Source organism: Tachyglossus aculeatus, chromosome 3 (genome assembly GCF_015852505.1).
Source record: "Tachyglossus aculeatus isolate mTacAcu1 chromosome 3, mTacAcu1.pri, whole genome shotgun sequence".
NCBI lineage: Eukaryota > Metazoa > Chordata > Mammalia > Monotremata > Tachyglossidae > Tachyglossus > Tachyglossus aculeatus.
Genome location: NC_052068.1, coordinates 1,230,498 through 1,243,028, shown reverse-complemented (window position 1 = coordinate 1,243,028; position 12,531 = coordinate 1,230,498). Strand labels below are relative to the sequence as shown.

Genomic DNA, 12,531 nt, shown 5'->3' with positions numbered 1-12,531 from the left:
AGCGCTTACTATGTGCCAAGCACTGTTCTTAGCGCTGGGGGAGATACAGTGATAATAATGATGGCATTTGTTAATAATAATAATATCGTTGATATTTGTTAAGTGCTTACTATGTGCCAAGCACTGTTCTTAGCGCTGGGGGAGATACAATGATAATAATGATGGCATTTGTTAATAATAATAATGATAATAATAATGATGGTATTTGTTAAGCACTTACTATGTCCCAAGCACTGTTCTAAGCTCTGGGGGAGATAGAATAATAATAGTGATGGCGTTTGTTAAGAATAATAATAATATTGTTGGTATTTGTTAAGCGCTTACTATGTGCCAAGCACTGTTCTAAGTGCTGGGGGAGGTACAATAATAATAATGATGGCATTGGTTAATAATAATAATATCGTTGATATTTGTTAAGCGCTTTCTATGTGCCAAGCACTGTTCTTAGCGCTGGGGGAGATACAATAATAATAATGATGGCATTTGTTAATAATAATAATGATGTTGGTATTTGTTAAGGGCTTACTATGTGCCAAGCACTGTTCTGGTTCTCCCCCCCATCTTACCTCCTTCCCTTCCCCACAGCACCTGTATATATGTATATATGTTTGTACATATTTATTACTCTATTTATTTTACTTGTACATATCTATTCTATTTATTTTATTTTGTTAGTATGTTTGGTTTTGTTCTCTTTCTCCCCCTTTTAGACTGTGAGCCCACTGTTGGGTAGGGACCAGCTCTATATGTTGCCGACTTGGACTTCCCAAGCGCTCAGTCCAGTGCTCTGCCCACAGTAAGCGCTCCATAAATACGATTGATTGATTAATTGATTGATTGATATTCTATTCATTTTATTTTGTTAATATGTTTGGTTTTGTTGTCTGTCTCTCCCTTCTAGACTGTGAGCCCACTGTTGGGTAGGGACCAGCTCTAGATGTTGCCGACTTGGACTTCCCAAGCGCTTAGTCCAGTGCTCTGCATACAGTAAGCGCTCAATAAATACGATTGATTGATTGATTGATTGATATTCTATTCATTTTATTTTGTTAATATGTTCGGTTTTGTTGTCTGTCTCCCCCTTCTAGACTGTGAGCCCGCTGTTGGGTAGGGACCGTCTGTAGATGTTGCCAACTTGGACTTCCCAAGCGCTCAGTCCAGTGCTCTGCACACAGTAAGTGCTCAATCAATCAATCAATCAGTCGTATTTATTGAACGCTTACTGTGTGCAGAGCACTGCACTAAGCGCTTGGGAAGTCCAAGTTGGCAACATCTAGAGACAGTCCCTACCCAACAGTGGGCTCACAGTCTAAAAGGGGGAGACAGAGAACAAAACCAAATGAATCATCAACCATATTTATTGAGCGCTTACTGTGCGTAGAGCACTGTACTAAGCGCCTGGGAAGTACAGGTTGGCAACATATAGAGACAGTCCCTGCCCAACAGTGGGCTCACAGTCTAAAAGGGGGAGACAGAGAACAAAACCAAATGAATCATCAATCGTATTTATTGAGCGCTTACTGTGTGCAGAGCACTGTACTAAGCGCTTAAATAAATACAGTTGATTGATTGATTGATTGATTTCAGGGGTGCCCCTGGAGAGCATCACGGTGTACCAGAAGGCCCCCCGGCCCGGCCTGCAGGAATCCCTGCGCAGCTACTTCTCCACGCAGGTACGTACTGGACCCCCACTCAACCGGCCTGGCGACTCAATCAATCAATCAATCAATCAAATACGATTGATTGATTGATTGATTGATTGATTGGCTCACGTGCCCACGGTCGCCCAGCAGGCCCGGGGCGGAGCGGGACCTGTGGCTACCACAGTGGCCAAGCCAAGGCCCAACCATCCCGCCCTCGACGTCCCCTCCATCACCCCACCTTCATTCATTCAGTCAGTCGTATTTATTGAGCGCTTACGGTGTGCAGAGCACTGGAAGGAATTGTCCTTCATTCATTCAGTCAGTCGTATTTATTGAGCGCTTACGGTGTGCAGAGCACTGGAAGGAATTGTCCTTCATTCATTCATTCAGTCGTATTTATTGAGCGCTTACGGTGTGCAGAGCACTGGAAGGAATTGTCCTTCATTCATTCATTCAGTCGTATTTATTGAGCGCTTACGGTGTGCAGGGCACTGGAAGGAATTGTCCTTCATTCATTCATTCAGCCGTATTTATTGAGCGCTTACGGTGTGCAGAGCACTGGAAGGAATTGTCCTTCATTCATTCATTCAGTCGTATTTATTGAGCGCTTACGGTGTGCAGAGCACTGGAAGGAATTGTCCTTCATTCATTCATTCAGTCGTATTTATTGAGCGCTTACGGTGTGCAGAGCACTGGAAGGAATTGTCCTTCATTCATTCATTCAGCCGTATTTATTGAGCGCTTACGGTGTGCAGGGCACTGGAAGGAATTGTCCTTCATTCATTCATTCAGTCGTATTTATTGAGCGCTTACGGTGTGCAGAGCACTGGAAGGAATTGTCCTTCATTCATTCAGTCAGTCGTATTTATTGAGCGCTTACGGTGTGCAGAGCACTGGACTGAGCGCTTGGGAAGGCAACATAGAGAGACGGTCCCTACCTGACAGTGGGCTCGCAGAAATGGGCACTACTAGACTGTGAGCCCACTGGTGGGTAGGGACTGTCTCTCTATGTTGCCCACTTGGGCTTCCCAAGCACTCAGTACACTGCTCTGCACACAGTAAGCGCTCAATAAATACGATTGATGATGATGGGCAGCAAAGGGGCGTTGAGCGGGGCGCTCCAACGGGGGTCCCTTCGCAGGGCGTCCCGGCGAGCATCACGTTTTTCAGTCCTTCCGGCCTCACCTACACCCTCCAACACCTCCGAGAGTTGGCGGGAGACGCCTTCCACCGGATTAAGGTAAGGAGCCATTCATTCATTCATCCATTCATTCATTCATTCAATCCTATTTATTGAGCGCTTACTGTGTGCAGAGCACTGGACTAAGCGCTTGGGAAGTCCAAGTTGGCAACATCTAGAGACGGTCCCTACCCAACAGTGGGCTCACAGTCTAAAAGAGGGAGACAGAGAACAGAACCAAACATACTAACAAAATAAAATAAATAGAATAGATAGGTACAAGTAAAATAAATAAATGAATAAAGAGTAATAAATCTGTACAAACATATATACATATATACAGAACACATATACATATATACAGAACACATATACATGTAAACAGAACACATATACATATATATATATACACTTCACTCCTACAGAACATATATACATATATACAGAACACATATACATATATACAGAACACATATACATATAAACAGAACATATATACATATATATACTTCACTTCTACAGAACATATATATATATATACAGAACACATATACATATAACCAGAACATATATACATATATACATATATATACTTCACTTCTACAGAACATATATACGTATATACAGAACACATATACATATATACAGAACACATATACATATAAACAGAACATATATACATATATATACTTCACTTCTACAGAACATATATACATATATACAGAACACATACATATAAACAGAACATATATACATATATACATGTATATATACTTCACTTCTACAGAACATATATACATATATACAGAACACATATACATATAAACAGAACATATATGCATATATATACTTCACTTCTACAGAACATATATACATATATACAGAACACATATACATATAAACAGAACATATGTACATATATATACTTCACTTCTACAGAACATATATACAGAACACATATACGTATAAACAGAACATATATACATACATATATATATATATATATATATATACTTCACTTCTCTGGGCCTCAGTTCCCTCATCTGTAAAATGGGGATGAAGACTGTGAGCCCCCCGTGGGACCACCTGATCACCTTGTAACCTCCCCAGCGCTTAGAACAGTGCTTGGCACGTAGTAAGCGCTTAACAAATGCCATTATTATTATTGTTATTAGAGAGAGACGCAATCCCTAGCCAAAACGGTCGAGAACTTGGCGGAGCCGGGATTTGAACCCGCGACCTCCGACTCCAAAGCCCGGGCTCTTCCCACTGGGCCACGCGGTCCATCGGGTTTTGACTGTGAGCCCACTGTTGGGTAGGGACTGTCTCTATGTGTTGCCAATTTGTACGTCCCAAGCGCTTAGTACAGTGCTCTGCACGCAGTAAGCGCTCAATAAATACGATTGATTGATTGACTGATTGATTGGGTTTGGGGGGAGCGCGTCGGGGGGTCGGTCCTGTAGGCGTCCAGCCCACTCCCCCTTGTCGTTTCAGCTGGCCGCCATCGGGCCCACCACCGCCAGAGCCATGGCCGCGGCGGGCCTGCCCGTCGCCTGCTCCGCCCGCGCCCCGACCCCCCGGGACCTCGCCAGCGCCGTCCAGGAAGCCCTCCGTGCTTAGGGGGGCACCTCCGCCGGACCCCCCGCTCCCTCCTGACCTTCGACCTCGGCCGCCCACCGGCGCCCACCCGGGAGAGCCGAGTCCGGACGAAGAGAGCCCGGGAATGGCGGGATAAGCCCAAGGCTCATGGGCGCCGTTTTCCGAGGGCCAGGCCGCCCGGATGAGGCGAGGGGGTGACGGGATAAGCCCAAGGACCACTGGGCGCCGTTTTCCGAGAGCCAGGCCGCCCGGATGACGGGATAGGCCCGCGTTTCGTTGGGCCAGGCCGCCCAAGCGCTTAGTACAGTGCTGTGCACGCAGTAAGTGCTCAATAAATGCGATTGAAGGAGTGGACGAGGCGAGGGGGTGACGGGATAAGCCCAAGGTTCGTCGGGCACCGTTTTTTGAGGGCCGGGCTGTCTGGATGAGGCGAGGGGGTGACGGGATGAGCCCAAGGTTCGTTGGGCACTGTTTTCCGACCATCCGGATGAGGCGAGGAGTTGACGGGTTAAGCCCAAGGTTCGTTGGGCCAGGCCGCCCAAGCGCTTAGTACAGTGCTCTGCACACAGTAAGTGCTCAATAAATATGATTGAATGAGTGGATGAGGCGAGAGGTGACGGGATTAGCCCAAGGTTCGTTGGGCATCATTTTCTGAGGGCCAGGCCGCCAAGCGCTCAGTACAGTGCTCTGCACACAGTAAGTGCTCAATAAATACGATTGAATGAATGGTTGAGACAAGGGAGTGACGGGATAAGCCCACGGTTCATTGGGCACGGTTTTCCGAGAGCCAGGCCTCCCGGATGAGGCGAGGGGGTGACGGGATAAGCCCAAGGTTCGTTGGGCACCGTTTTCCAAGAGCCAGGCCGTCAGGATGAGGCGAGGGGATGACAGGATAAGCCCAAGTTTCGTTGGGCCAGGCCGCCCAAGCGCTTAGTACAGTGCTCTGCACACAGTAAGTGCTCAATAAATACGATTGAATGAGTGGTTGAGGCGAGGGGGTGATGGGATAAACCCAAGGTTTGTTGGGCACCGTTTTCCGAGGGCCAGGCCGCCAAGCGCTTAGTACAGTGCTCTGCACACAGTAAGTGCTCAATAAATGCGATTGAATGAATGGATGAGGCGAGGGGTGACGGGATAAGCCCAAGGTTCGTTGGGCACCGTTTTAGGAGAGCCAGGCCGCCTGGATGAGGCGAGGGGGTGACGGGATAAGCCCAAGGTTCGTTGGGCCAGGCCGCCCAAGCGCTTAGTACAGTGCTCTGCACACAATAAGCGCTCAATAAATACGCTTGAATGAGTGGATCAATCAATCGTATTTATTGAGCGCTTACTATGTGCAGAGCACTGTACTAAGCGCTTGGGAAGTACAAATTGGCATCACATAGAGACAGTCCCTACCCAACAGTGGGCTCACAGTCTAAAAGGGGGAGACAGAGAACAGAACCAAACATACCAACAAAATAAAATAAGTAGGATAGAAATGTACAAGTAAAATAAATAAATAAATAAATAAATAGAGTAATAAATATGTACAACCATATATACATATATACAGGTGCTGTGGGGAAGGGAAGGAGGTAAGACGGGGGGATGGAGAGGGGGACGAGGGGGAGAGGAAAGAAGGGGCTCAGTCTGGGAAGGCCTCCTGGAGGAGGTGAGCTCTCAGCAGGGCCTTGAAGGGAGGAAGAGAGCTAGCTTGGCGGAGGGGCAGAGGGAGGGCATTCCAGGCCCGGGGGATGACGTGGGCCGGGGGTCGATGGCGGGACAGGCGAGAGCGAGGTACAGTGAGGAGATTAGTGGTGGAGGAGCGGAGGGTGCGGGCTGGGCTGGAGAAGGAGAGAAGGGAGGTGAGGTAGGAGGGGGCGAGGTGATGGACAGCCTTGAAGCCCAGGGTGAGGAGTTTCTGCCTGATGCGCAGATTGATCGGTAGCCATTGGAGGTTTTTGAGGAGGGGAGTAATATGTCCAGAGCGTTTCTGGACAAAGATAATCCGGGCAGCAGCGTGAAGTATGGATTGAAGTGGAGAGAGACACGAGGATGGGAGATCAGAGAGAAGGCTAGTGCAGTAGTCCAGACGGGATAGGATGAGAGCTTGAATGAGCAGGGTAGCAGTTTGGATGGAGAGGAAAGGGCGGATCTTGGCAATGTTGCGGAGCTGAGACCGGCAGGTTTTGGTGACGGCTTGGATGTGAGGGGTGAATGAGAGAGCAGAGTCGAGGATGACACCAAGGTTGCGGGCTTGTGAGACGGGAAGGATGGTAGTGCCGTCAACAGAGATGGGAAAGTCAGGGAGAGGACAAGGTTTGGGAGGGAAGACAAGGAGCTCAGTCTTCGACATGTTGAGCTTTAGGTGGCGGGCGGACATCCAGATGGAGATGTCCTGAAGGCAGGAGGAGATGCGAGCCTGGAGGGAGGGGGAGAGAGCAGGGGCAGAGATGGAGATCTGGGTGTCATCAGCGTAGAGATGATAGTTGAAGCCGTGGGAGCGAATGAGGTCACCAAGGGAGTGAGTGTAGATTGAGAACAGAAGGGGACCAAGCACTGAACCTTGGGGAACCCCCACAGTAAGAGGATGGGACGGGGAGGAGGAGCCCGCAAAAGAGACTGAGAAAGAACGACCGGAGAGATAAGAGGAGAACCAGGAGAGGACGGAGTCTGTGAAGCCAAGGTCAGATAACGTGTGGAGGAGAAGGGGGTGGTCCACAGTGTCAAAGGCAGCTGAGAGGTCGAGGAGGATTAGGACAGAGTATGAGCCGTTGGATTTGGCAAGCAGGAGGTCATTGGTGACCTTTGAGAGCGCAGTTTCCGTGGAATGAAGGGGACGGAAGCCAGACTGGAGGGGGTCGAGGAGAGAGTGGATGAAGCGAGGGAGTGATGGGATAAGCCCAAGGTTCGTTGGGCACCGTTTTCCGAGGGCCAGGCCGCCTGGATGAGGCGAGGGAGTGACGGGATAAGCCCAAGGTTCGTTGGGCCAGGCAGCCCAAGCGCTTAGTACAGTGCTCTGCACACAATAAGCGCTCAATAAATGCGATTGAATGAATGGATGAGGCGAGGGAGTGATGGGATAAGCCCAAGGTTCGTTGGGCACCGTTTTCCGAGGGCCAGGCCGCCTGGATGAGGCGAGGGAGTGACGGGATAAGCCCAAGGTTCGTTGGGCCAGGCAGCCCAAGTGCTTAGTACAGTGCTGTGCACACAATAAGTGCTCAATAAATATGCTTGAATGAGTGGATGAAGCGAGGGAGTGATGGGATAAGCCCAAGGTTCGTTGGGCACCGTTTTCCGAGGGCCAGGCCTCCTGGATGAGGCAAAGGGATGACGGGATAAGCCCAAGGTTTGTTGGGCCAGGCCGCCCAAGCGCTTAGTACAGTGCTGTGCACACTGTAAGTGCTCAATAAATACGATCGAATGAGTGGATGAGGCGAGGGGGTGACGGGATAAGCCCAAGGTTCGTTGGGCACCGTTTTCCGAGGGCCAGGCCGCCTGGATGAGGCGAGGGAGTGACGGGATAAGCCCAAGGTTCGTTGGGCCAGGCAGCCCAAGTGCTTAGTACAGTGCTGTGCACACAATAAGTGCTCAATAAATATGCTTGAATGAGTGGATGAAGCGAGAGGGGGTGACGGGATAAGCCCAAGGTTCGTCAGGCACCGTTTTCTGAGGGCCAGGCCTCCTGGATGAGGCAAAGGGATGACGGGATAAGCCCAAGGTTTGTTGGGCCAGGCCGCCCAAGCGCTTAGTACAGTGCTGTGCACACTGTAAGTGCTCAATAAATACGATCGAATGAGTGGATGAGGCGAGGGGGTGACGGGATAAGCCCAAGGTTCGTTGGGCACCGTTTTCCGAGAGCCAGGTCGTCTGGATGTGGCAAGGGGATGACGGGATAAGCCCAAGTTTTGTTGGGCCAGGCCAACCAAGCGCTTAGTACAGTGCTCTGCACACGGTAAGTGCTCAATAAATATGATTGAATGAGTGGATGAGGTGAGGGGGTGATGGGATAAGCCCAAGGTTCGTCGGGCACCATTTTCCGAGAGCCAGGCCTCCTGGATGAGGCGAGGGGGTGACGGGATAAGCCCAAAGTTCGTTGGGCACCGTTTTCCGAGGGCCAGGCCGCCCAAGTGCTTAGTACAGTGCTCTGCACACAGTAAGTGCTCAATAAATACGATTGAATGAGTGGATGAGGTGAGGGGGGTGACGGGATAAGCCCAAGGTTAGTTGGGCACTGTTTTCTGAGAGCCAGGCTGCCTGGGTGAGGTGAGGGGGGGACGGGATAAGCCCAAGTTTCGTTGGGCACCGTTTTCCGAGGGCCAGGCCGCCCAAGCGCTTAGTACAGTGCTCTGCACACAGTAAGTGCTCAATAAATTTGATGGAATGAGTGGATAAGGCGAGGAGGTGACGAGATAAGCCCAAGGTTCATTGGGCACTATTTTCCAAGAGCTAGGCCTCCTGGATGAGGCAAGGGGGTGACGGGATAAGCCCAAGTTTCGTTGGGCCAGGCCGCCCAAGCGCTTAGCACAGTGCTCTGCACACAGTAAGTGCTCAATAACTACGATTGAATGAATGGATGAGGCGAGGGGGTGACGGGATAAGCCCAGGGTTCGTTCGGCACCATTTTCTGAGAGCCAGGCCTCCCGGATGAGGCGAGGGGGTGACGGGATAAGCTCAAGGTTCGTTGGGCCAGGCCGCCCAAGCGCTTAGTACAGTGCTCTGCACACAGTAAGTGCTCAATAAATACGATTGAATGAGTGGATGAGGTGAGGGGGTGGCGGGATAAGCCCAAGGTTCGTTGGGCACCGTTTTCCGAGGGCCAGGCCGCCCAAGCGCTTAGTACAGTGCTCTGCACACAGTAAGTGCTCAATAAATACGATTGAATGAATGGTTGAGACAAGGGAGTGACGGGATAAGCCCACGGTTCATTGGGCACGGTTTTCCGAGAGCCAGGCCTCCTGGATGAGGCGAGGGGGTGACGGGATAAGCCCAAGGTTCGTTGGGCACCGTTTTCCAAGAGCCAGGCCGTCAGGATGAGGCGAGGGGATGACAGGATAAGCCCAAGTTTCGTTGGGCCAGGCCGCCCAAGCGCTTAGTACAGTGCTCTGCACACAGTAAGTGCTCAATAAATACGATTGAATGAGTGGTTGAGGTGAGGGGATGATGGGATAAACCCAAGGTTTGTTGGGCACCGTTTTCCGAGGGCCAGGCCACCAAGCGCTTAGTACAGTGCTCTGCACACAGTAAGTGCTCAATAAATGCGATTGAATGAATGGATGAGGCGAGGGGTGACGGGATAAGCCCAAGGTTCGTTGGGCACCGTTTTATGAGAGCCAGGCTGCCTGGATGAGGCGAGGGGGTGACGGGATAAGCCCAAGGTTCGTTGGGCCAGGCCGCCCAAGCGCTTAGTACGGTGCTCTGCACACGGTAAGTGCTCAATAAATATGATTGAATGAGTGGATGAGGCGAGGGGGTGACGGGATAAGCCCAAGGTTCACTGGGCACCGTTTTCCAGGAGCCAGGCCATCCGGATGAGGCGAGCGGGTGACGGGATGAGCCCAAGGTTCGTTGGGCACAGTTTTCTGAGGGCCAGGCTGCCCAAGCGCTTAGTACAGTGCTCTGCACACAGTAAGTGCTCAATAAATACGAATGAATGGATGAGGCAAGGGGGTGACGGGATAAGCCCAAGGTTCATTGGGCACTGTTTTCCGAGGGCCAGGACTCCTGGATGAGGCGAGGGGTGACGGGATGAGCCCAAGGTTCGTTGGGCACCGTTTTCCGAGGGCCAGGCCGCCCAAGTGCTTAGTACAGTGCTCTGCACACAGTAAGTGCTCAATAACTATGATTGAATGAATGGATGAGGCAAGGGGGTGATGGGATAAGCCCAAGGTTCGTTGGGCACTGTTTTCCGAGGGCCAGGCTGCCCAGATGAGGCAAAGGGGTGACGGGATAAGCCCAAGGTTCATTTGGCACATTTTTCCGAGGACCAGGCCGCCCAAGAGCTTAGTACAGTGCTCTGCACACAGTAAGTGCTCAATAACTACGATTGAATGAATGGATGAGGCAAGGGGGTGACGGGATAAGCCCAAGGTTCATTGGGCACTGTTTTCCGAGGGCCAGGCCGCCCGGATGAGGCAAGGAGGTGACGGGATAAGCCCAAGGTTCGTTGGGCACCGTTTTCCGAGGGCCAGGCCGCGCAAGCGCTTAGTCCAGTGCTCTGCACCCAGTAAGCGCTCAATAAATCCGATGGAACGAATGAACGAACCTCCGGGCGGCCCGGCGGGGCCTCGTCCCGGGGGGCGACTGTAATGGACGCCGAGAAACCGGCCCCGCTGCCAGCCGGGAGGAGGGGGAACCCCCCGGGTCTGTTGGCGGACCCCGGCGGGGGCGTCCGGCCAGTCCCGGGGGCGACGTGTACCCGCGGAATTCGACGCCTCCTCGCCAGGTGTGTTGTGTACCCGCGTGTTGTGTACCCGTGTGTTGTCGTGTGCGCGGAGGAGACCATCACACTACCCGCGTAGGCTGGACGAGGAGAGGCCGGACGCCAACGCTCAAATAAACCCACTTCCCCTCCCTGCGGCCTCGGTTTTCATCATCAGTCGTATTTATTGAGCGCTTAAAATGTGCAGAGCACTGGACTAAGCGCTTGGGAAGTCCAAGTTGGCAACATAGAGAGACGGGCCCTACCCAACAGCGGGCTCACAGTCTAAAGGTTTTGTGTTCATTCCTTCGGTCGTATTTATTGAGCGCTTACTGGGCGCAGAGCGCTATACTAAGCGCTTGGGAAGTCCAAGTTGGCAACGTAGACGGTCCCTACTTAACAGCCGGCTCATCTGGGGGAGACTTAGTGGCCGCCAAATCACTCTTCCGAAGGAGCGGGCGCCGGGCAGAGCGCCCCGGCTGGGCCCCACTGGTGGCATCAGTTAGTTGGTGGTATTTATTGAGCGCCTACTGTGTGCAGAGCGCTATACTAAGCGCTTGGGAAGTCCAAGTTGGCCACATAGACGGTCCCTACTCAACAGCCGGCTCATCTGCGGGAGACTTAGTGGCCGCCAAATCACTCTTCTGAAGGAGCGGGCGCCGGGCAGAGCACCCCTGGCTGAGACCCACTGGTGGCATCAGTTAGTTGGTGGTATTTATTGAGCGCCTACTGTGTGCAGAGCACTATACTAAGCGCTTGGGAAGTCCAAGTTGGCCACGTGGACGGTCCCTACTCAACAGCGGGCTCATCTGGGGGAGACTTAGTGGCCGCCAAATCACTCTTCTGAAGGAGCGGGCGCCGGGCAGAGCGCCCCGGCTGGGCCCCACTGGTGGCATCAGTTAGTTGGTGGTATTTATTGAGCGCCTACTGTGTGCAGAGCACTATACTAAGCGCTTGGGAAGTCCAAGTTGGCCACATAGACGGTCCCTACTCAACAGCGGGCTCATCTGGGGGAGACTTGTTGGCCGCCAAATCACTCTTCCGAAGGAGCGGGCGCCGGGCAGAGCGCCCCTGGCTGGGACCCACTAAGGGCGCTTAGTACAGTGCCCTGCACACAGTAAGCGCTCAATAAATACAATTGATGATGACCCACTAGTGGCATCAGTCAGTCGGTGGTACTTATTGAGCGCTTACTGTGTGCCGAGCACTGTAATAATAATAATGATGGCATTTTGTTAAGCGCTTACTATGTGCCAAGCACCGTTCTAAGCGCTGGGGTGGTTACGAAGTGATCAGGCTGTCCCACGGGGGGGTCCCAGTCTTCATCCCCATTTTCCAGATGAGGGAACTGAGGCCCAGAGAAGTGAAGTGACTTCCCCAAAGTCACGCAGGTGACAATTGGCGGAGCTGGGATTTGAACCCGTGACCTCTGACTCCAAAGCCCAGGCTCTTTCCACTGAGCCACGCTGCTTCTCTAATAATAATGAGAGAGAAGTTAATAATAATAACAATAATAATGATAGCATTTATTAAGTGCTTACTAGGTGCAAAGCACTGTTCTAAGCGCTGGGGAGGTTACAAGGTGATCAGGTTGTCCCACGGGGGGCTCACAGTCTTCATCCCCGTTTTACAGATGAGGTAATGAGGCCCAGAGAAGTGAAGTGACTTCCCCAAAGTCACACAGGTGACAATTGGCGGAGCTGGGATTT

At 51.5% G+C, this 12,531-nt stretch overlaps 1 protein-coding gene across 3 annotated transcripts in view; it reads left to right on the top strand.

The window, feature by feature from the left end:
- Positions 1–4,538, top strand: part of UROS (uroporphyrinogen III synthase) — a 55,072-nt gene extending 50,534 nt beyond the window's left edge. For 2 of the 3 annotated variants that reach the window (XM_038743986.1, XM_038743985.1), the window contains 3 exons: positions 1,588–1,673; positions 2,785–2,883; positions 4,318–4,538. In XM_038743986.1, the coding sequence (XP_038599914.1) occupies positions 1,588–1,673; positions 2,785–2,883; positions 4,318–4,443 (311 nt within the window). In that variant the 3' untranslated portion in view covers positions 4,444–4,538. The remainder of the gene's footprint in view (positions 1–1,587; positions 1,674–2,784; positions 2,884–4,317) is intronic. The other variant, XM_038743987.1, reaches the window with a different exon arrangement.
- The last annotated feature ends 7,993 nt before the right edge of the window (positions 4,539–12,531 follow it).